The 25721-nt window shown below is 38.9% G+C and overlaps 2 protein-coding genes and 1 long non-coding RNA gene across 3 annotated transcripts; all 3 read right to left on the reverse strand.

Moving 5' to 3' along the window:
- Positions 1-1165: 1165 nt before the first annotated feature.
- On the reverse strand, positions 1166-3714 carry LOC116371459 (stonustoxin subunit beta-like). Its single transcript, XM_031820337.1, has 2 exons — positions 3675-3714; positions 1166-2078 (listed from the first exon to the last, which is right to left on the reverse strand). Exons 1-2 carry the CDS (start codon positions 3712-3714, stop codon positions 1513-1515), a joined length of 606 nt encoding a protein of 201 aa, XP_031676197.1. The 3' UTR covers positions 1166-1512.
- A 7115-nt stretch (positions 3715-10829) lies between these two features.
- LOC109885201 (NLR family CARD domain-containing protein 3-like) lies at positions 10830-15776 on the reverse strand (the record flags this gene model as incomplete). Its single annotated transcript, XM_031820342.1, has 3 exons — positions 15731-15776; positions 15374-15602; positions 10830-12589 (listed from the first exon to the last, which is right to left on the reverse strand). Coding segments are annotated over exons 2-3 (1989 nt in total), but the record flags the coding sequence as incomplete, so codon positions are not given.
- Positions 15777-16130: 354 nt separating this feature from the next.
- LOC116371464 (uncharacterized) lies at positions 16131-25245 on the reverse strand. Its single transcript, XR_004208945.1, has 4 exons — positions 24993-25245; positions 20200-20267; positions 16886-16984; positions 16131-16300 (listed from the first exon to the last, which is right to left on the reverse strand). It is a non-coding gene; the product is annotated as an uncharacterized LOC116371464 (long non-coding RNA).
- Between the last annotated feature and the right edge of the window lie 476 nt (positions 25246-25721).

The raw sequence follows: 25721 nt of genomic DNA on the forward strand, positions 1-25721 counted from the left end.
AGAGAGGGAGAGAGAGGGAGGGAGAGAGAGGGAGAGAGGGAGAGAGAGGGAGGGAGAGGGAGAGAGAGAGGGAGAGAGAGGGAGGGAGAGGGAGGGAGAGGGAGAGAGAGAGAGGGAGAGAGAGAGGGAGAGAGAGAGAGGGAGAGAGGGAGAGGGAGAGGGAGAGAGAGGGAGAGAGAGGGAGAGAGAGAGGGAGAGAGAGAGGGAGAGAGAGGGAGAGAGAGAGGGAGAGAGAGGGAGAGAGAGGGAGGGAGAGAGAGAGGGAGAGAGAGGGAGAGAGAGGGAGAGAGAGGGAGAGAGAGGGAGAGAGAGGGAGAGAGAGGGAGAGAAGAGAACAGAGAGAGAAAGAGAGAGAAAAGAGAGAGAAAGAGAGAAGAGAAGAGAGAGAAAGAGAGAAGAGAAGAGAGAGAAAGAGAGAAGAGAAGAGAGAGAAAGAGAGAAGAGAAGAGAGAGAGAGAAGAGAGAGAGAAAGAGAACAGAGGGAGAGGAGAGAGAAGAGAGAGGAGAGAGGAGAGAGAGAGGAGAGAGAAAGAAAAGAGAGAGAGAAAGAAGAAAAAAGTGAGAGAGAGTGAGAGAAGAGAAAAGAGAGAGAGAAGAAAAGAGAGAGAGAGAAGAGATAGAGATTAGGTGTGTGTGTGTGTGTGTATAAGTCCGTATGTGTAAGTGAGCATGTAATTGAATACGTGTGTGTTCATATCCACTTCATAGTGTTCAGATATTTTTTTACAGTTCCCATACTTTCTTTTTTTTCGTAACCTGAAGTCCCTGTAGAATTTAGTACAGCCATGGTGTTATGGAGCAGTCTCGGAATAGCTGTCCATCTATAAAGACTTTGTCTTTAAGGAGAAAGGCACGCTTACGCTCACGCTTACCCTTCTCCCTCTGTTGCCTCTGGACCGAATACACTCAGAAACCCCAGAAAAAATAGATTTTCACGCTATGACTTTGTATATCTAGCAGCGACTCCTTCATCACCCTATTTTCCCTGAGTAGACAATTCATGTTGGAATTGTGGATTTTTACCTTGGCTGTGAGTGCCTTGTTCTCTCCTTAGAGCGAGAATAGAGAATTTCACTAATCTCCAAACACCTCCTCACACAACTGTTCCAGTGTTGCATGGATTCCAACCAGCCTCTACTTCAACGGTAAGAAAATCATCTGTAGATCTGTTTTCCTTCTTTTTTATTGTCGGGTTCAAGTTATTTTGTGAGTCGGACAGTTGGTTGACAACACAGGATTTTACTCCCAAGAACAGGACATTATAACAGTTTCACAAGGTCAGTCACATACTCAGTTATGTGGACACATACAACTAAAAGGTTCCATGTGTGTGTGTCTGTGTCTGTGTGTCAAGTGTGTGTGTGGTGCGTCTGAACCATTCTCTCAGGATCACAGAAAGAGACAGACACAGAGTTACTATTTAAAGGAATAAACCCAAATTGGTGTTTGTTACTCTATGTATTTAAGGGTCATATTCTGATCAAACATAAAACCCATGACTAGAGTGAAACATCATGTTGTGTTTGACACAGGAACCACCTGACACAGGGACACTGAGGAGGAGTCATTATCCCAAACCCTAAACGCTGGATAGAGGGGCTCAGTGAATGTGGAGGTGAATGTGTACAGGTGGGTCAGTGTGTCAGAGGAGACTCTATAGAAGGACAGAGTGCCGGCTGGCCAGTCCAGATACACTCCTACTCTGTGGGGGCTGGAGGAGGGGACGTCTATGGTAGTGGGATTACTATTGTGCCAGGCAGTGTAATTGTTGTCATAGCAGGTCAGACTCCAGGACTTGTCATTGTATCCAATAAGACAGTCCTTACCCCCTCCTCTTCCTCTCCTGCTGATTCCTTTATATGCCACTCCTATTCTAGCCCCTCTTCCACTCCACTCTACCTCCCAGTAACAGCGCCCAGTCAGACCCTCTCTACACAGCACCTGTTCCCAGTCCTCAAATCTCTCTGGGTGATCAGGATACGGCTGCTCCTCTCTCCTACGTGTCACCTTTCTGTTCTCCTCAGACAGAGAGAGGTGTCTGTTTACTGTGTTTGGGTCCAGTGTGAGATCACAGACATCTGATGGATGAAACCAGACACAATATTAGAAATCATCATCAAGTTGACTGTGAGACTTCTTGAATGATCATATGTTAAACTGTATGGTAACATAGCAGACCTATTCCCAATAATTACACACACACACCACGCAAACACACGTTTCTTACGTAACACGAACACACACACACACATTTCTAACAAAACACGAACACGCCACACACACACACACACACACTGTCAAAGCAACTCTTTGTAAACGTTGGTGTCCCTGATTTCTCCTTCTGTAGAACTACAGCTGATATTTAATATGACCAAGTAAGTAATGATGGTGATCTTTGACTTCGACTTAACTTGAATTAAGACTTATTCTTAGTTATATTCTTCACAGCAGTCAACACTCACATTTTCTAAGCCCAGGTTTCATTGTGTTCTCTCCACCATGTTTCACACTGTAGCGGTAAGCAGAAGAACACACAGTCATTGAGTGATACACCTGAACTCACTCACACACACACACACACACACATTCAGCATATAACTTGTCCAAGTGGTGGTAAGAATGTTTGTCTTAACTAGCCTGATAAGTCAAATATGTCTGATATGAACATTGACATAAACCCTCTACATACTTGAGTTTCTCCAGTCTGCAGTGTGGATCCTCCAGTCCAGCAGAGAGCAGTCTGACTCCTGAGTCTCCTGGGTGATTGTAGCTCAGATCCAGCTCTCTCAGGTGTGAGGGGTTTGACCTCAGAGCTGAGACCAGAGAAGCACAGCCTTCCTCTGTGACTAGACAGCCTGACAGCCTGCAAAGAGTCAAATCATTTTAAAGCCACACTGATATTCTTTGGTGGTGAAAATAATGGCAGTATATTTTTTTCAGCGTATTCAGATATATCAGTGTTATGAAACCTGTCATATCTATTCATAACTTAAAACTTGTTAGGGAGGAGGTCCCTGTGGCGGGATCAAATCAGCGGATATTTTAGAGCGCCACCGAAAGTTTTCGATAAAACTCAAACTTTCATTAACACACACATACAAGGTACTGAATTAAAGCTACACTCGTTGTGAATATAGCCACCAAGTCAGATTTGTAAAATGCTTTTCGGCGAAAGCATGAGAAGCTATTATCTGATAGCATGCACCCCCAAGAATACCAGACCGTCAACAAAACAACAGATTTTGCGGTAGCCGGCACTACCCAAAACACAGAAATAAAATATAAAACATTCATTACCTTTGACGAGCTTCTTTCTTGGCACTCCTATATATGTCCCATAAACATCACAATTGGGTCTTTTTCCCGATTAAATCCGTTATTGTATACCCAAAATGTGATTTGCTGAAGACCGGTCTGATCCAGAAAAATGCCCCTTTACAAGACGCAACGTTACTTTTAAAAATTACAAAAGTTGCCTATATACTTTTACAAATCACTTCAAATTACTTTTCTAAACCAACTTTAGGTATTAATAAACGTTAATAATCTATTAAATTGATCACGGGGCGATCTGTATTCGATAGCAGCAAGTCTTGAAATCATCGTCCATGTTTTCACATTCATAACATCCTGTGGTGAGCCCAAAGAAAGGAAGTGCTTATATGTCACCAAACCAAGGATAAAGACGCCCCTAAATGCCAGCACTGGCGACATCGTGTGGAAGCTGTAGGCGTTTACAGGGGATTGCCATGTATTTTCTTCAGCCTTAGACAATACATTGACTGGCGGATAGATATTATTTTTGTGTTTTTGGTGAACAGTTTTTCGAAGGATTTTGACTCCTAAACACGTTATGTTCTAGCCACAGACACGATTTAACCAGTTTTAGAGACTTCAGGGTGTTTTCTATACACACACACTATATTCCTGGCATGAGTAGCAGGACGCTAAAATGTTGCGCGATTTTTAACAAAAAGCTGCGAAAATGCACATAATCCGTAAGAGGTTTTTAATGTTTCATTATTAGAAATGACAAATTATCAAAGTATTGCCTGCAGATAGAATCATGTATAGTACAAATATTATAGTAGACTGACCAGACCAGTTTAAAAAGCAGTATCAGTCAGAAGACAGACAGTGAGGTATCAGATTTAGATCGTATTGAGAATACAGTCCATATCTATATATCTATTTTGGCAGTGAAGCCAACATTTTAAATGTGGCTCTATATTCCAGCATTTTGAAATAGAGATGAAATGTTTCATTTGAGGTGACAGTATATAATGTCACCTTTCATTTGAGGATTTTTTAATAAATACCTGTTTCAAGTTTCAAATTGAAAGCACTTTATGTATCTAGTCCCCCTATTTGAAGAAGTCAGAAGTATTCTAACCAATTAACATACAGTGTATTAAAGTAGTCAAAAGTTTAGTATCAAGTCCCACTCGTTGCTTGCATTTGCAGTTTGTTTTGGTTGTGTTTTAGCCAATAAAAACTGAATGGTGGATGATGACTGGCTTAATCTTATGTCTAAGTGACTAGATAACAAGTTTCTAAGCACTACTTAATTATTCCTCATGATGCCTTGAACAAGAAAAATCAAATCAAATTTATTTATATAGCCCTTCGTACATCAGCTGATATCTCAAAGTGCTGTACAGAAACCCAGCCTAAAACCCCAAACAGCAAGCAATGCAGGTGGAGAAGCACGGTGGCTAGGAAAAACTCCCTAGAAAGGCCAATACCTAGGAAGAAACCTAGAGAGGAACCAGGCTATGTGGGGTGGCCAGTCCTCTTCTGGCTGTGCCGGGTGGAGATTATAACAGAACATGGTCAAGATGTTCAATGTTCATAAATGACCAGCATGGTCGAATAATAATAAGGCAGAACAGTTGAAACTAGAGCAGCAGCACAGTCAGGTGGAAGTTGAAACTGGAGCAGCAGCATGGCCAGGTAGACTGGGGACAGCAAGGAGTCATCATGTCAGGTAGTCCTGGGGCATGGTCCTAGGGCTCAGGTCAGTTGAAAATCATGTATCAATCATGAAAAATTGTGAGTAAGTTACAGAGACTACAACAAAACATGCTAACCTCTCACCATTACCAATAACAGAGGCTACAACAAAACATGCTAACCTCTCACCATTACCAATAACAGAGGATACAACAAAACATGCTTCTGTGTAGCGCCTGCAGGGTTGAAATATGCTAAACCCTTTGTTTACTGCTGGTGCTATCATCAGATAATAGCTTCTTATGCTTTCGCCGAAAAGCCTTTTTAAAATCTGACATATTGGCTGGATTCACAACGAGTGTAGCTTTAATTTAGTATCATACATGTGTGATTTAATGAAAGTTTGATTTTATATAATTTTATATAAATTTGCTGCGCTGCATTTTCCCTAGCTTTTGGACAAGTGGGACGCTAGCGTCCCCCTATCCTAGAGAGGTTAACTAAATCAGAGGACCGCCCATGAGCCCAGTTAGGGTCGGGCATCCTGGGACAGGCCCTTTTCTGCAACTCCAGAATAAAACCCCAACTTTGAGAATTTCTCAATAGACCATGTTTCTCTCCATTACGAGAGGACAAAGGTTGCAGGCCAGCTTACCTCGATAACGAGAGGGCCAAGGTTTGAGACCAGACTGCTGAATCTTTTAACCATCCCACGTGGTTAAACTCTTAGACTATTGATACCGACATAATAAGAACAAGTCTTTGATATTAATTACTAGTCTGCAGCTAGGAATTTGTTATCATTGAACGTGAAGACAACCACCGAAACAACCACCGAAACATCTATCCATAAGGACATGAATGAATGTCACTCTGAACTATCCATTCTAACCACAACAGAGAGAGAGAGAGAGAGAGAGAGAACAGACACTCTCCGAAAGAAACAAACTTTTCAACAGAGACCCTGACGACACACTGTTCGTAAATATATATATTGATTGCAATTGTTCCCGAATGAGTGAGCGTTCATGTGCAAAGGATTAGCATTTCAATTGTTATAATTATCAACTGTGTGTTGTCTCATCTCAGTCGACCCCCACTTCCCCTTTGTACACCAAACCGCGATGCCGGTTTATCCCACTAGGGAAAATACACTATCATTTCCTTGTAACTATCTACTGTTTGTTATACATTTCTGTGAATTACTTAGTAAATAAATTATTTTAAGACAATTGATGTATGGATGACTCATAGTGAAGACTGGGTTTGTGCAGATAACCAACAATTTACAACGTTTGGAATGAGACTAACGTAAAATAAATAATTTATGAATTAATAAGACTAATTGATAAGATATTAAAATATATGAAAAGTTTTATTAGGAAAATTCTAACTTTGTAATCTGAATATTTTCCTTGGTGCTCGTCTTCCTAGGTAATACATTAGCCTGATTAGTTGATCACGAAATGCTAATTACAGAGAATCTTTGATAAAAACTAAAATTCTTCAGTTAATGATAGTAAAGACACGACGGGGGGTATGTACCTCTAACATTCTCATTCATCATCATTCACGATTCATTCATGATTATTCAAAATCATGGTAGCATCCCCATGACTGTAGAAGTGTTCAGAAACATCTTCTATTTCTTATTCAATATGGGACCAAAACTAATGACTTCTTAAACTTTAATACGTGAATATGTCCAAATTATTACGACTTTTTCAAATGGGAGAACTAGATACGTGCTTTAATTTCTGAATGGTAAAACATATTCGTATGTATGAACACCCTCAAATAAAAGGTGGCATTCTGTACTGTCTCCTAATATGAAACATTCAATCGCAAATTCAAAATGCTGGAGCAGAGCACCACATGTAAAACTGTAAGCTTCACTGTCCAAACACATATGGTGTGGACTATGTGTGTCTGGTAAACACATGTGGATCTGGTGAACAGTTATCACTTGTTGACCAACTACAGGAATACTGACCTCAGAGTCTCCAGTTTACAGTGGGGATTCCCCAGTCCAGCAGAGAGCAGCTTCACTCCTGAATCCTTCAGGTCATTGTTACTCAGGTCCAACTCTCTCAGGTGTGAGGGGTTTGACCTCAGAGCTGAGACCAGAGAAGCACAGCCTTCCTCTGTGACTAGACAGCCTGACAGCCTGCAAAGAGTCAAATCATATTAAAACCACACTGCTATATCTTTGGTGGAGAAAATAGTGGCAGTATATTTTTGAACATATTCAGATACATCAGTGTCCTGAAACCTGCAATATCTACTAAAACATTTATGTTTCATTATTAGAAATTACAAATGATCGAAGCATTGCCTGCAGATAGAAACATGTAAAGTACAAATATTATAGTAGACTGACCAGACCAGTTTAAAAAGCAGTATCAGTCAAAAGACAGACAGTGAGGAATCAGATGTAGATTGTATTGAGTATACAGTCCACACCATATCTATTTAGACAGTGAGGTATCAGATTTAGATTGTATTGAGTATACAGTCCACACCATATCTATTTAGACAGTGAGGTATCAGATTTAGATTGTATTGAGTATACAGTCCACACCATATCTATTTAGACAGTGAGGTATCAGATTTAGATTGTATTGAGTATACAGTCCACACCATATCTATTTAGACAGTGAGGAATCAGATTTAGATTGTATTGAGTATACAGTCCACACCATATCTATTTAGACAGTGAGGAATCAGATTTAGATTGTATTGAGTATACAGTCCACACCATATCTATTTAGACAGTGAGGTATCAGATTTAGATTGTATTGAGTATACAGTCCACACCATATCTATTTAGACAGTGAAGCTAACATTTTAAATGTGGCTCTATACTCTATATTTCAGATCAAATGTTTCATATGAGGTGACAGTATATTTTATTTGAGGGTATTTTCATACATATCTACATCACGTTTATTAATAACAGCACTTTATGTATCTAGTCCCCCCATTTGGAGAAGTCATAATTATTCTGATCAATTCACTTATAGTGTATTAAAGTAGTCAAAAGTTTAGTGTTTAGTCATAAACTTCCTGGTTGCAGTTTGTTTTGGTTGTTCTAATAATAACTGAAATATGCTGATGACTGGAGTCATTTTCTTTCAAAGTAGATAACATGTTTCTAAACTAAAGTAATCCTGATGATGCCAAGATTGTGAAAGATCATGAATGAATCATTATCAATATTGAGTGAGTAAGGTACAGAGGCTACAACAAAACATGCTAACCTCTCACCATTACCAATAACAGAGGCTACAACAAAACATACTAACCTCTCACCATTACCAATAACAGAGGCTACAACAAAACATGCTAACCTCTCACCATTACCAATAACTGAGGCTACAACAAAACATACTAACCTCTCACCATTAACCTCAAATAAAAGGTAATAAATTCCAAAATGCTGGAGCAAAGCACCACATTTAAAACTGTAAGCTTCACTGTCCAAACACATATGGTGTGGACTATGTGTGTCTGGTAAACACATGTGGATCTGGTGAACAGTTATCACTTGTTAACCAACTACAGGAATACTGACCTCAGAGTCTCCAGTTTACAGTGGGGATTCCCCAGTCCAGCAGAGAGCAGCTCCACTCCTGAATCCTTCAGGTCGTTATTACTCAGGTCCAGCTCTCTCAGGTGTGAGGGGTTTGACCTCAGAGCTGAGACCAGAGAAGCACAGCCTTCCTCTGTGACTAGACAGCCTGACAGCCTGAGAAAGAGATCATCATGATTTCTCATTTCATCATGACAGTCTGCAGTGTGGATCCTCCAGTCCAGCAGAGAGCAGTCTGACTCCTGAGTCTCCTGGGTGATTGTAGCTCAGGTCCAGCTCTCTCAGGTGTGAGGGGTTTGACCTCAGAGCTGAGACCAGAGAAGCACAGCCTTCCTCTGTGACTAGACAGCCTGACAACCTGCAAAGAGTCAAATCATATTAAAATCACACTGATATTATTTGGTAGTGAAAATAGTGTCAGTGTCCTAAATGTCCTGTCATATCTATTCATAAATGAATGTATCATTATTATAAATTACATATGATTAACAAATTATCAAAATATTGCTTGTCAAAAAAATTCACTTATAGTGTTATTATTTATTTAAGTGTATTGAAGTAGTCAAAACCATAGTATTTTTTCCCATATTAACACACAGTGACTACATCAAGCTTGATTTGGTTGTGTTTTACCCAAAAGTAACAGAATGGTGGATGATGAGTAGGTAACTTGTTTATAAACACTATTAAAGTCATTCTGATAATGCCAGAGTAAACAGCAGCGGCAGGGTAGCCTAGTGGATTAGAGCGTTGGACTAGTAACTGGAAGGTTGCAAGTTCAAACCCCCCGAGCTGACAATGGACAAATCTGTTGTTCTGCCCCTGAACAGGCAGTAAACCCGCTGTTCCTAGGCTGGTAGGCCTAGTGTATTTTTTACCTTTATTTAACTTGGCAAGTCAAACAAATTCTTATTTTCAATGACGGCCTGGGAACAGTGGGTTAACTGCCTGTTCAGGGGCAGAACAATAGATTTGTACCTTGTCAGCTCAGGGGTTTAAACTTGCAACCTTCCGGTTACAAGAGCAACGCTCTAACCACTAGGCTACCCTGCCGCCCCATATAGCTGTATATATAAGACAACTGCTGGGACTGCCCAGGAAGAGCTCCTCATTGACCATGGTGCATTGAGTTGGTTGGAACCTCAAAATCCTGCTGACAATAAACAATGATTAATTTAAGATTGACTTCAAGTGTCCCTTTCCACGACAAGAGATACAGTGGTCAAAGCGAAACATACTAACCATTACCCCATGATCACCATTACCCCATTTTCATCATAACCCCATTATCGCCATTAGCCCATTATCACCATTACCCCATTTTCATCATTACCCCATTACCCCCATTATCACCATTACCCCATTTTTATTGCCTCGTTATCACCATTGCCACATTATCGACATTCCCAAATTTTTATCATTACCCCATTGTCACCATTACCCCAGTATCACCATTACCCCGTTATCAACATTGCCCCATTTTCATCATTACACCATTATCACCATTACCCCTTTATCACCATTACCCCATTGTCAACATTACCCCATTATTGCCACTGCCTCATTATCACCATTACCCCATTATCACCATTACCCTCAAATAAAAGGTGACATTCTGTACTGTCACCTAATATGAAACATTCTATCTCAAATCCAAAATGCTGGAAATGTAAAACTGTAAGCTTCACTGTCCAAACACATATGGTGTGGACTATGTGTGCCTGGAAAACACATGTGAATCTGGTGAACAGTTATCACTTGTTGCCCAACTACAGGAATACTGACCTCAGAGTCTCCAGTTTACAGTGGGGATTCCCCAGTCCAGCAGAGAGAAGTTTCACTCCTGAATCCTTCAGGTCATTGTTACTCAGATCCAGCTCTCTCAGGTGTGAGGGGTTTGACTCCAGAGCTGAGACCAGAGAAGCACAGCCTTCCTCTGTGACTCCACCGCCTGACAGCCTGCAAAGAGATCATATTGACTTCACAAACACACTGTTCATTTAACACCAGTAGTGTAGAAGGACAATGTTAGATGTATTTGGTTTATTCTCTCAAACAACATTTAGACACATCTTCTGTCTCCTAGAATTGTATGGTCTTATGGTTTTACTAATGTGAACATCAATGTGTTGATTCAATGTGTTGTTCAATATAATATTATATTATTATATACTTATTATAATACATATTTTTCTCTAAACTGAATATTTCTTCCTGATGATTAGTTCTTATATGTCATTTTATTTACTCACAGAGCAGCTCTGGAGGCTTTGACCACTGGCAGCAGCCTCAGAAGACCTTCCTCTGATCTGGAGTATTTCTTCAGGTCAAACACATCCAGCTCCTTTTCTGAAGTCAGCAACACAAAGACCAGAGCTGACCACTGTGAAGGTGACAGGTTGGCTCTAGAGAGACTTCCTGAGGTCAGGTAGCTTTGAATCTCCTCCACTAGAGAATGGTCATTAAGTTCATTCAGACAGTGGAACAGATTGATGCACCTCTCTGGAGAGGGATTCTCCCTGATCTTCTCCTTGATGTAATTGACTGTTTTTTCATGGGTCTTTGAGATGCTTCTTGTCTTTGTCAGTAGACCTCGTAAGTGATTCTGATTGGACTCCAGTGAGAGGCCCAGAAGGAAGCGGAGGAAAAGATCCAAGTTTCCTGTCTCACTTTGTAAGGCTTTATCCACAGCACTCTTGTAGACAGTAACTTTAGGCTTGTCATATAACAGTGCAAAAAAGTTCCTGGACATTGACTGAGGTTTGTCCATTAGATTCTCATTGTTGTTGATGAATGAGAGGAACACATATACAGCAGCCAGAAACTCCTGAATGCTCAGATGAACAAAGCAGTACACCTTGTCCTGGTACAGCCCACATTCCTCTTTAAAGAGCTGTGTGCACAATCCTGAGTACACTGAGGCTTCATTGACATCAATGCCAGCCTCTTTCAGGTCTTCTTCGTAGAACATCAGATTGCCATTCACAAGCTGTTGAAAAGCCAGTTTTCCCAGTGACAGAATGCTCTCTTTATTCCAGTGTGGACCTGTCTCTTCTTTCCCAAGATACTTTTCATTCTTCTGTTTCGTATGAAACACCACAAGGTGTGTGTACATCTCAGTCAGAGTCTTGGGCATCTCTTCTCTCTTATGTTTCAGCATGTGTTCAAGGACTATTGCAGAAATCCAACAGAAGACTGGAATGTGGCACATGATGTGGAGGTTCCTTGATGTCTTTATGTGTGAGATGATTCTGCTGGCCAGGTCCTCATCACTGAATCTCTTCCTGAAGTACTCCTCCTTCTGTGGGTCATTGAACCCTCTTACCTCTGTCACCTGGTCGACACACCCTGAAGGGATCTTATTGGCTGCTGCAGGTCGGGTAGTTATCCAGAGGAGAGCAGAGGGGAGCAGATTTCCCTTGATGAGATTTGTCAGCAGAACATCCACTGAGGTTGACTCTGTGATGTCCCAACAGATCTTGTTCTTCTGGAAGTCTAGGGGCAGTCGGCACTCATCCAGACCATCAAAGATGAACAGAACTTTGTACTTGTTGTAGTTGGAGATTCTTGATTGTTTGTTTTCCATTGAGAAGAGATTGAGAAGTTCAATGAAAGTGTGTTTGTCCTCTTTCATCAAATTCAGCTCCCGGAAAGGGAATGAAAATACAAATTGGACATCCTGATTTGCCTTTCCTTCAGCCCAGTCCAGAATGAACTTCTGCACAGAGACTGTTTTTCCAATGCCAGCGACTCCCTTTGTCAGCACAGTTCTGATAAGTTTGTCTTGTCCATTTAAGGGTTTGAAGATGTCGTTACATTTGATTGCAGTCTCTGGATTTGCTTGTTTCCTGTTTTTTGTCTCAATCTGTCTCAGCTCATGTTCATTATTGACCTCTCCTGTTCCACCCTCTGTGATGTAGAGCTCTGTGTAGATCTTGTTGAGAAGTGTTGGGTTTCCTTGTTTAGCGATCCCCTCAAATACACATTGAAACTTCTTCTTTAGATTAGACTTGAGTTCACGTTGGCAAATCACAGCAAGCTCATCTGAATGAAGAAATACCACAGAGGATATTAATATTACTGTTTTAATGCCTACAGTATTGTAGGACTGTTATAAAGTTTTACATTATATGTGATATGAATTTGTACATTATAATAATTTATTATCTTAAGCTCTCTGCGCAGGCGTAACATAATCACAAACTGCATTAAAATAAATCGTTTACCTTTGACGATCTTCGTCTGTTTGCAATTCCAATGCTCATTGTTACACAATGAATGGTCTTTTGTTTGATAAAATCCATTTTTATAGCCTAACACGAAACATTTTGTGAACCGCTTGTGTCGTGATTCCGTCTCATTCCATTTTCGACGACACATTCCAGGTAAATAACCCACCCAGAACGTGACTTTTCATTTCCAGTCATATTGTTCAATATAATAATCAAACAAACCAGCAATCAACAGATGGGCCATTTCGCTGGACGTATTGACTGAAAGAAACCGATTTGAAGACAACAAGTCATGACATCATTGTGCACCAATGATTTGCCCGCTGTTTCGTTGATTGACTGTCTTTTAACCCAATGACCATTGATCGTCTTGAAATCTAGCTGGGTAGATAGCCAATGAGCTGAGCTAAATGGCAATAGGTCATGTTTATGTGTTGCAAGACCAACCCATGTAGTAAGCTCCAGCGTAATGAGAGTCATTCGCTATTGAAGTTTCATACCGGAAGGAGAAACACATATTACGCATTGCATTGTTTGGTAAACGCGCAGATTCAGCTGTTTATATATCAATCATTATGGCAACTAAGTCAGGGAAAGCTAAATCTAAGTCTAGATAAACAGATGTACACACAACTTTACAATACATTTATTGGGAAGGTGAGACAGAGATTGTTGTAGGACGATTCATTTAGCGATTGTGGAGGAATATTTTTTGAACGGGAGAGGACATCGTTTTGGGCTGGTCAGTTCTTATCATGCTAATGCCCCTGTTTGAAATTGATAATATAAAATATTATTTGTGATTTGTTTTACATTTTACATTTTAGAAGCAATATATAAACAATGTCATGAAATGTGAGATGCGTGTGTCTGCCGCCCCACCCCAACCCACACGAAATAGCCTATTTGAGGCTATTGAGGAAAGGGCAGGCCCGCAACAATGGCCAAAGTGAAATGGAGACAGTAGATAGAGCTGGTCTTTTTGTAATATAATAAAGACAGTAGATCTAGCTTGTTTGTCATAATATAATAGAGAAAGTAGATCTAGCTGAATTGTCATAATATAAAAGAGACAGTAGATCTAGCAGGTCTATAATAATATATTCAACCTTATGTTCCCTGTACTCTCTATATATATCTGTTTATTATACCTGTTGATACAGGGCTCATATGCGAAACTATTCTAACTGAACATTTTCTTTCACAGTGACACTGACTCCGAATGGGAGTCCTGTGTGAATTTAAGTATGCTCTCTCTAATTCGCTCTTTCTCTCTCTCGGAGGACCTGAGCCTTTGGACCATGCGTCAGGACTACCTGGCATGATGACTCCTTGCTGTCCCCAGTCCACCTGGCCTTGCTGCTGTTCCAGTTTCAACTGTTCTGCCTGCGGCTATGGAACCCTTAACCGTTCATTATTACTCTTGAGGTGCTGACCTGTTGCACCCTCTACAACCACTGTGATCTCCACCCGGCACAGCCAGAAGAGGACTGGCCACCCCTCATAGCCTGGTTCCTCTCTAGGTTTCTTCCTAGGTTTTTGCCTTTCTAGGGAGTTTTTCCTAGCCACTGTGCTTCTACACCTGCATTGCTTGCTGTTTGGGGTTTTAGGCTGGGGCTATATAAATAGATTGATTTGATAGAGGACTGAGGGTCTTCCAAATATTGAAAGTGTGTGAATAGTTACCCATGTTATTTTTTTTATCAATATTTTTTCCCCCTTTTTTTTCTTTTTTTTTCTCAATTCTTTTTTTTGGGGGGGGTGTGTTAGGATACCCTTTTGGTATTTTGTATATAGTTATTTGTTTCCAAATGTATACCATCACCAATTTGGCCACTTGGGTACATTTGGGATACTTGTCTGGGACACCTGGGTGACTTCATGATAAATATCATGTAGCACACTCATTTTGGAAGGTATCATTCTAAAACTTACTGTTGCCCTCTTATATTTTTCACTGGAATTGTCCCCATCATCTTATCTCAATGTTTGTTTTATCTTGTTCATTTTAAAGGTGATACCAAAATAAATAAAAATAAATAAAAAACATGTTTCTTTCATTGTTTTATCTAAACCAGATCTATTGTGTTATATTCTCCTACATTCAATTCACATTTACACAAATGTCAGAGTGTTTTCTTTCAAATGGTACCAATAATATGCTGATAGCACTACCAGCCTTACGACCAGGATATGCATCAATATATCCTTGGTTCTGTGCCTGCTACAGGCTGTTAGATTTGGGTCTTCAGGCAGAAAGTAGGGAGGAGCTGTAAGAGGTTTACTGACTGTAAAAATGCGTAAATGTTTTCATAATGCATTACAGACTGGTGTGTCTGATTATATTATTATAATTTTATTGATGATATTATTAATGTTGTCTCTCAATCTAAATTAATCAACACAACACATCCCTGCTGCTACTTGATGAGGTCACTAGGTGTTGTGGTAAGGCAGCTACAACATCATTGAGTTACACAGCTACTTTAGCTGTACTTTAGCTACAGCCTTTTTTTTAGCTACAGCTTTTAAATGTTTGTTGTAAAACTACTAAAATATTATAAACACCATTCAACATGAGGCAGACAGCTCATACTTTTCTCCAGTGTGTCAGCAAGCTCCTTCTGGTTCATTTTCCTCAGGATGTGCAGTGTGATCTTCAGAGCTCCCTCTCTGGCACTGCTCTCCTGCTTCTCATCTTCAGCATCCACCACTTCCTTATCCTGCTTCTGACTCTCAAAGCCTTCTGGGAGTTCTGGACTAAGAATCCTCTTGAACATCTTCAGCTCGTTCCTCACAAATGTCATAATTTTCTCTTCAAGCATCTGAAAAAAAATAAGTTTTAAGTTAAGCAAGAGAATAAATGCTTTCTCATCAACACATTAATGAATGATTGACAGATCAACTTTACTTGAGGTAAACAAAAACAAATGTACACAACAGGATCACATACACTGAATATGGAGTCCAGGTCTGTTTGATGACTCTGGGAAGACTGACCACTGAGATTCTCTGACTCTGATCTCTCCAGTTGGTTTCTGTGGACAAAACATCCAGGAGGTAAACACACACACACACACACACACACACACACACACACACACACACACACACACACACACACACACACACACACACACACACACACACACACACACACACACACACACACACACACACACACACACACACACACACACACACACACACACACACACACACACACACACACACAAAGAGGAAACATTGTGTCTGTTTAATATTGTTTTAGGACTATGAAAATGGACAAAAGGATTAGCCTATGGATTATGAAAACAACCAAAAATAAATGGGAAAATGGGAGAGGAGAAATGACTAGAGACAGTGTTGTTTAACTCACTGACCAGGACCCATGAGTTCCTCTTACCTTTGTTCAGTAGAAAAGTCTCCCTCTCTAAACATTATAGGATGACCCATAGACCGGCCACTCTTCAGGGACACACAGCTGGGTACAGGGGAGGCTGGTCTCTCCTGCTTGATTGGTCTTCAACACAACAGAGACAAACATTACATCTCATCTACTCTGAGCTCAGATGGGGAAACATATGAAGAGTTTAACTCCAAAACGCTATATATCCATTTTCAGAAACTGTCATAAATGAACTTTTACTGTTAAAATAAATTATAAAAGAGATTGGTGTTGTTTCACTATCTAATCATGGGGGGGTGTCAATGACAGACATGTATTTGATTATAATTTGATGTTTTCATTTCAGAGAGTCAAATGTTTTTTGTAATTTTTGTAGTAATAATAATTTAATAAAGATATACCCATCTAAAATCTATTAACTGATAATAATAGTAATTTAATAAGATATACCCATCTAAAATCTATTAACTGATAATAATAGTAATTTAATAAGATATACCCATCTAAAATCTATTAACTGGTAATAATAGTAATAATAATTTAATAAAGATATACCCATCTAAAATCTATTATCTGATATAATAGCTATAATCTGAGAACAGTAATATTGAAGGTAAGCAACCATTTCTGATGAAAAAACAAATGTGATGCATTTTGGAAATAAACTCTTAATAATTATTTCTAAAATTGTCATCTCACCTCTTAGATTTGGTGTCATGTTCCCCAGAGAGTCTAATTTTAGAGGCAGGGCCCCCCTCCTCTCTCTCCCTAGAGAGACTCATTTTAGAGCACTGACCCCTAAATAGAGATCCAACATGTTGCTTGTGGTTAACACAGTAATTCTTGAATTATTATAATTTATTAATGATCTCTTATAAAACATTTACTAATAGACATATCGAAACAGTCAGGTGATTTAATGCAATCACATGAATATGTAGTTGTGAAATGACATCTCCATGGTAACTGTCAATAATAATAATAAATCACTGTTTGATAAGGTAGTTATAGACAGTACAGCAACACAAGGCCATGTCTCACACTTATTTGTATTAATTAAAAGTAGGATATTTATTGTCTTTCAATCTGTTATTTTCTAAATGTATCTGAGAATGTAGACAGAAGGGCTAAAACTCACATGATTGATCTGAGGGGGAAATCATTGATCCATTCAGAAAGGTTTTATGCATCAAGTAATTGATGTTATATTATGTAAAGTAGACTAGGTTATAATGTATAGTAGTGGGTTGTTAGTGATATGTTATATTATGTAAAGTAGACTAGGTTATAATGTATAGTAGTGGGTTGTTAGTGATATGTTATATTATGTAATGTAGACTAGGTTATAATGTATAGTAGTGGGTTGTTAGTGATATGTTATATTATGTAAAGTAGACTAGGTTATAATGTATAGTAGTGGGTTGTTAGTGATATGTAGATGTTATATTATGTAAAGTAGACTAGGTTATAATGTATAATAGTGGGTTGTTAGTGATATGTAGATGTTATAGTATGTAAAGTAGGCTAGGTTATAATGTATAGTAGTGGGTTGGTAGTGATATGTTATATTATGTAAAGTAGACTAGGTTATAATGTATAGTAGTGGGTTGTTAGTGATATGTTATATTATGTAAAGTAGACTAGGTTATAATGTATAGTAGTGGGTTGTTAGTGATATGTTATATTATGTAAAGTAGACTAGGTTATAATGTATAGTAGTGGGTTGTTAGTGATATGTTATATTATGTAAAGTAGACTAGGTTATAATGTATAGTAGTGGGTTGTTAGTGATATGTAGATGTTATATTATGTAAAGTAGACTAGGTTATAATGTATAGTAGTGGGTTGTTAGTGATATGTTATATTATGTAAAGTAGACTAGGTTATAATGTATAGTAGTGGGTTGTTAGTGATATGTTATATTATGTAAACTAGACTAGGTTATAATGTATAGTAGTGGGTTGTTAGTGATATGTTATATTATGTAAAGTAGACTAGGTTATAATGTATAGTAGTGGGTTGTTAGTGATATGTTATATTATGTAAAGTAGACTAGGTTATAATGTATAGTAGTGGGTTGTTAGTGATATGTTATATTATGTAATGTAGACTAGGTTATAATGTATAGTAGTGGGTTGTTAGTGATATGTTATATTATGTAAAGTAGACTAGGTTATAATGTATAGTAGTGGGTTGTTAGTGATATGTAGATGTTATATTATGTAAAGTAGACTAGGTTATAATGTATAATAGTGGGTTGTTAGTGATATGTAGATGTTATAGTATGTAAAGTAGGCTAGGTTATAATGTATAGTAGTGGGTTGGTAGTGATATGTTATATTATGTAAAGTAGACTAGGTTATAATGTATAGTAGTGGGTTGTTAGTGATATGTTATATTATGTAAAGTAGACTAGGTTATAATGTATAGTAGTGGGTTGTTAGTGATATGTTATATTATGTAAAGTAGACTAGGTTATAATGTATAGTAGTGGGTTGTTAGTGATATGTTATATTATGTAAAGTAGACTAGGTTATAATGTATAGTAGTGGGTTGTTAGTGATATGTAGATGTTATATTATGTAAAGTAGACTAGGTTATAATGTATAGTAGTGGGTTGTTAGTGATATGTTATATTATGTAAAGTAGACTAGGTTATAATGTATAGTAGTGGGTTGTTAGTGATATGTAGATGTTATATTATGTAAAGTAGACTAGGTTATAATGTATAGTAGTGGGTTGTTAGTGATATGTTATGTTATGTAAAGTAGACTAGATTATAATGTATAGTAGTGGGTTGTTAGTGATATGTTATATTATGTAAAGTAGACTAGATTATAATGTATAGTAGTGGGTTGTTAGTGATATGTTATATTATGTAAAGTAGACTAGGTTATAATGTATAGTAGTGGGTTGTTAGTGATATGTTATATTATGTAAAGTAGACTAGGTTATAATGTATAGTAGTGGGTTGTTAGTGATATGTTATATTATGTAAAGTAGACTAGGTTATAATGTATAGTAGTGGGTTGTTAGTGATATGTTATATTATGTAAAGTAGACTAGGTTATAATGTATAGTAGTGGGTTGTTAGTGATATGCAGATCGAGGTCTATACCTCAGCTTTAGCCTACATATCATAGATGACCAGTCTAAACCTGTTCAGATCAGTTCACAAAGACCATCAGGTTTGTCAGCATGATAAGTGATCATAACTCATTGAACTATTGAATGTCTGACATCGACTAACCTTATAATAGTTTGTAGAAAGCCAAGACCAACGAGAGTTTGCCCATCTTTCCTACGTCTCAACACATTTATCTGACTTCTAATGTACTGAGAAATATGTGTCACAGTTTCAACAGCCATTTTGTTTGCTACAAACATAGTTTTAATTTCACATGAGGAAATCACATAACTTACTGTCATGTATTGTCATATTATGTCTTGTTCCTGTTCTTTCTCTTCACTCCGTTTCCCTCTGCTGGTCTTATTAGGTTACCTTCTCTTCCTCTCCTTCCCCCAGCTGTTCCTCATCTTCTCTAACTACCTCGTTCACCCTTTTCCCACCTGTTCCCTTTTTTCCCTCTGATTAGGTCTCTATTTCTCTCTCTGTTCCTGCTTCTTTCTTTGTCAGATTCTCGTTTGAGTTTCTCATGCCAGAACCAAACTATCGTCTCGTTTGCTTCACCCTTGTCCCATCCTGTCGGAATCTGCCTGTTCTTCTGATGCTACGTGTGATCAGGTACCTCTGTCCGCTACGACCCGCGCCTACCCAGAGAGACCAGCAGTCTGTCGCCGCAACCCAGCTATTCTCCTCTGCTGCTAAGAAGGGGACTCTTTTGTAAATATCAGAAGGACTTTCTGTTTCATTTGTCGCCCTCTCTGAGGGTTGTCTATTTTGCCATTTTCTACATCTGAAGAGGATCTATGTCTTCCCTGTGTTTTTACATTAAAGGACTCTGTTTTTGTTAAACCGCTTTTGGGTCCTCACTCAAGTGCACAACACTTACAGTCACTGGTGCAGACGCCTGTTTTCTTACAGATGAAGTAGCTTTCATAGACAACTCATTCAACCAGCCTAAACAACAGTAAATACAAGATGTCAAATGGTCAAAGGAGAATACATGGAAGACAGATATTTATATCCTGATAGAGCCGTATACATTAGAGAGAGGTATATATATCCTGATAGAGACATATACATTAGAGAGGTATATATATGCTGATAGAGCCATATACATTAGAGAGGTATTTATATCCTGATAGTCATACACATGAAAGACAGGTGCTTTGATACAGATGTAGGATCTTAATTTGAGACAGTTTACTACAGCAGAAAAATTATGTGGATTATAATTAACATTTTAAAGTGGAAATTACAAACTTCAGAAGCCTTTTAAAACATCAAATACACTACAAGTTTTAGTATTCCTGCAACAGGGTGATCAAATTCAGATCCTACATCTGTACAGAGATGATGTCTTTATCTGAAAAAAGAAGTTTGAGTTATTAGCAGTGAAGTTGCAACTGTCTGCTGCTGTAAACCTCTGTGATTGGATGTTATAGACCCCAATCTGAACAGTTTCTTCCCCGTGGTTATAGCCTTTAGCTCTATGCTCACTCTACCTAGTTCAATATATTGTTGTACGTAAACTTTGTGCAAACTCCACCGCCTGTATTCTGTCTCTTAATGTTTTCTTTCACTAGCAGCACCATGTCACTATGTTAAATAATGTGTTCAGATGTAGGATCTTTCCAACTCTGAGGACATGTCATTGTGATGTCATTTATTACATTTCAACCTGTTGATAAAGGCAACTAGAAGGCTGAACCCAGAAGACAACTCTAAATCAACACCTACTGATATTATCCTAAAATCCTTTCACTCCTATTATTGTGTCTCTTTGTTCAATGAATGTCGGGCAGCCTGTGCTGTTAATATAGTTGAAAACAGCCGTCCCGGGAGGTCAACACCCTACGTATTGCACCAATAGGGTTAACCCACATGGTGGGAATTGTTACCTGGCTCACACAAAAGCTTGTCTCAGACACCACTTCTGACACCAATGTAGCAAACAGCAGGGCAGGGAAGTGAACCCAGGTTGCATGTGTTAAAGGTGAACAACCTACGCATCGCGCCATTGGCATCAATTGGGTAACTTGGTTGGAATTGTGACGTGGCTCATATAGTGAGGATCACTACACTATAGAGGAACTATGATACAATTACATTATCATATGAAATGTAGAGGATCACTACACTATAGAGGACCTATGATACAATTACATTATCATACGAAATGTTAAATGTAGAACTATAATATATGAATGTTGATATATTGAATTTGACTTGACCACGTCCAGTCAGCTCCATGTTGTATGATTAAACTGACACCAACCTGTCTCAGTAGAAGTAGACTGTTAGGAGTGTTTTACTTCACTATACTAACATTACACCAGACATTTAATGTATCTACTGTTAGGAGTGTTATACTTCACTATACTAACATTACACCAGACATTTAGTTTATCTACTGTTAGGAGTGTTTTACTTCACTATACTAACATTACACCATACATTTAATTTATCTACTGTTAGGAGTGTTATACTTCCATTCACTATACTAACATTACACCAGACATTTCATTTATCTACTGTTAGGAGTGTTATACTTCCATTCACTATACTAACATTACACCAGACATTTCATTTATCTACTGTTAGGAGTGTTATACTTCCATTCACTATACTAACATTACACCATACATTTAATGTCTCTACACACTTTACAATAATCCCTGGCAGGATTCTCACCTTGTAGCCTGAATTCACAACCAGAACATGTCAAGTCATTGAGATATTTCCTGTTCTGTTCTGTATATTCTGATGGATGAGGCCTGAGCTGGAATGTGAAGCTAACTGAAGCTGGATAACTTTAGAAAACCAGTATATCTAGCTGGTATCATAGTTTACCCCTCAGGCTACGTTCAGGTTTCAGCATCAGGCAGGTATAAACATGCCGAGTCGTAGGCTACAACCTGGGTTGTATTCATTAGTTTACTCCACAGCCAGCAGTTTTAAAATGTTGCTGTCATGCCCTGACCACAGAGAGCCCTTGGTTCTCTATGGTGTTGTAGATCAAGGCATGACTAGGGGGGTGTTCTAGTTTTCCTATTTCTATGTTGGTGTTTTTGGTATGGTTCCCAATTAGAGGCAGCTGATTATCGTTGTCTCTAATTGGGGATCATGCTTCAGTTCTCCATTGTTGTTTTGTGTCTGTGTGTGTTGCACCACGTCGTCACGTTTTGTTGCTTGGTTATTGTTTTGTGAAGTAGTTCCACTTTAAATAAATATGTGGAACTCAACACACGCTGTGCCTCGGTCCGTCCATTACAACGACCGTGACAGTTGCATAAAACACAAACAGTTCACTGTAAACGCTGTACAATGTGACCTAAACAGTTCACTGTAAACGCTGTACAATGTGACCTAAACAGTTCACTGTAAACGCTGTACAATGTGACCTAAACAGTTCACTGTAAACGCTGTACAATGTGACCTAAACAGTTCACTGTAAACGCTGTACAATGTGACCTAAACAGTTCACTGTAAACGCTGTACAATGTGACCTAAACAGTTCACTGTAAACGCTGTACAATGTGACCTAAACAGTTCACTGTAAACGCTGTACAATGTGACCTAAACAGTTCACTGTAAACGCTGTACAATGTGACCTAAACAGTTCACTGTAAACGCTGTACAATGTGACCTAAACAGTTCACTGTACAATGTGACCTAAACAGTTCACTGTAAACGCTGTACAATGTGACCTAAACAGTTCACTGTAAACGCTGTACAATGTGACCTAAACAGTTCACTGTAAACGCTGTACAATGTGACCTAAACAGTTCACTGTAAACGCTGTACAATGTGACCTAAACAGTTCACTGTAAACGCTGTACAATGTGACCTAAACAGTTCACTGTACAATGTGACCTAAACAGTTCACTGTAAACGCTGTACAATGTGACCTAAACAGTTCACTGTAAACGCTGTACAATGTGACCTAAACAGTTCACTGTAAACGCTGTACAATGTGACCTAAACAGTTCACTGTAAACGCTGTACAATGTGACCTAAACAGTTCACTGTAAACGCTGTACAATGTGATCTAAACAGTTCACTGTAAACGCTGTACAACGTGACCTAAACGGTTCACTGTAAACGCTGTACAATGTGACCTAAACAGTTCACTGTAAACGCTGTACAATGTGACCTAAACAGTTCACTGTAAACGCTGTACAATGTGACCTAAACAGTTCACTGTACAATGTGACCTAAACAGTTCACTGTAAACGCTGTACAATGTGACCTAAACAGTTCACTGTAAACGCTGTACAATGTGACCTAAACAGTTCACTGTAAACACTGTACAATGTGACCTAAACAGTTCACTGTAAACGCTGTACAATGTGACCTAAACAGTTCACTGTAAACACTGTACAATGTGACCTAAACAGTTCACTGTAAACGCTGTACAATGTGACCTAAACAGTTCACTGCAAACGCTGTACAATGTGACCTAAACGGGTTCTGTTGCCAAACGTTTTGCTACGGTGGGAACTAATGAACACACACAACCTGTTTTGAGGAAGTGTAAGTTGTTGTTAGTCTCTCCACAATATTTATTTGTCTCTTTCACACAACAAACCATCCTGAGTGAAAAGCATTAAAATGCGTTAACAGCAGATTAGAAAGAGAAAATGTTTTTTTGTTGCTTGTTGTGTTTTAAGTCTGTTTTGAGAAGACAAGTCTATAGACCTATGATACAGTAGGAGATCACCCTGGTCTATAGACCTATGATACAGTAGGAGATCACCCTGGTCTATAGACCTATGATACAGTAGGAGATCACCCTGGTCTATAGACCTATGATACAGTAGGAGATCACCCTGGTCTATAGACCTATGATACAGTAGGAGATCACCCTGGTCTATAGACCTATGATACAGTAGGAGATCACCCTGGTCTATAGACCTATGATACAGTAGGAGATCACCCTGGTCTATAGACCTATGATACAGTAGGAGATCACCCTGGTCTATAGACCTATGATACAGTAGGAGATCACCCTGGTCTATAGACCTATGATACAGTAGGAGATCACCCTGGTCTATAGACCTATGATACAGTACACTCTTAGACTAAAGGGTTCCAAACAGGTCCTCTGGCTGTCCCCATAGGAGAACGCTTTTGGGTTCCAGGTAGAATTCTCCTGGCTTCTATGCAGAACCCTCTGTGGAAAGGGTTCTTCATGGAACCCAAAAGGGTTCTACCTAGTACCAAAAAGGGTTCTACAAAGGGTTCTCCTATGGGGACAGCCAAATAACCCTTTTAGATTCTAGATAGTGTAGGAGTGATCGCCCTGGGGCACACAGATGGGCACAGAACAAATTCACCCCACGCATCTCATTTATATTGAAAACATTTTAAGGAGAGTAGGACTATTATAACACTGTCCACCAGAAATATCATCAATTATATGAATACACATAACAATATCATCAACTATATGAATACACATAACAATATCATCAACTATATGAATACACATAACAATATCATCAATTATATGAATACACATAACAATATCATCAACTACATGACACATAACAATATCATCAACTATATGACACATAACAATATCATCAACTATATGACACATAACAATATCATCAACTATATGAATACACATTACAATATCATCAACTACATGAAAACACATAACAATCGTCGTCTTACCTTTTATCTCTCAATAGAAACACAGTCTGGATGATCATCAGGTCGTCAAAAGTGAGTTTCATTTGCTCTGCTCATTTACATATCAGGTTATGCCTGTTCTCTCTCCCACCCCCTCTCTCTTTATAGCTCTTACAATGTGTCTTGGTATACATTCTACAACTGTCTGGAACTCTATTCTCTTCTGTCTCTCTCCATCACTTTCTCTGTGTCGTCTGTTGCTGTCTCTGTGTCTTGTCTGGTGTCTCTCTCCATCAAATCCTATTCCTCTGTTGCTGTCTCTGTGTCTTGTCTGGTGTCTCTCTCCATCAAATCCTATTCCTCTGTTGCTGTCTCTGTGTCTTGTCTGATGTCTCTCTCCATCATGTCCTATTCTGTTGCTGTCTCCGTGTCTTGTCTGTCTCTCTCCATCATATCCTATTCTGTTGCTGTCTCTGTGTCTTGTCTGTGTCTCTCTCCATCATGTCCTATTCTGTTGCTGTCTCCGTGTCTTGTCTGTCTCTCTCCATCATATCCTATTCTGTTGCTGTGTCTGTGTCTTGTCTGTGTCTCTCTCCATCACCAGAAAATGTTGAGGGTTAGGCCTGCTACAATACAACATTCACAACATGACAACACAACTACATAACACCATTAAATACAGTTGAGGGTTACTACAATACAACATGACAACACAACTACATAACACCATTAAATACAGTTGAGGGTTACTACAATACAACATGACAACAC

This window comes from Oncorhynchus kisutch, unplaced genomic scaffold (genome assembly GCF_002021735.2).
Source record: "Oncorhynchus kisutch isolate 150728-3 unplaced genomic scaffold, Okis_V2 scaffold3257, whole genome shotgun sequence".
Classification (NCBI taxonomy): domain Eukaryota; kingdom Metazoa; phylum Chordata; class Actinopteri; order Salmoniformes; family Salmonidae; genus Oncorhynchus; species Oncorhynchus kisutch.

What these genes read in the sequence shown, in the direction of transcription:
- LOC116371459 (XM_031820337.1), bottom strand. Translation starts at nt 3,714, where the DNA reads ATGTCGCCAGTGCTGGCATTTAGGGGCGTCTTTATCCTTG. An exon ending in TAGGGGCGTCTTTATCCTTG is followed by an intron (nt 2,079 to 3,674) that starts GTTTGGTGACAT and finishes TTCATCCATCAG; the next exon opens with ATGTCTGTGATCTCACACTG.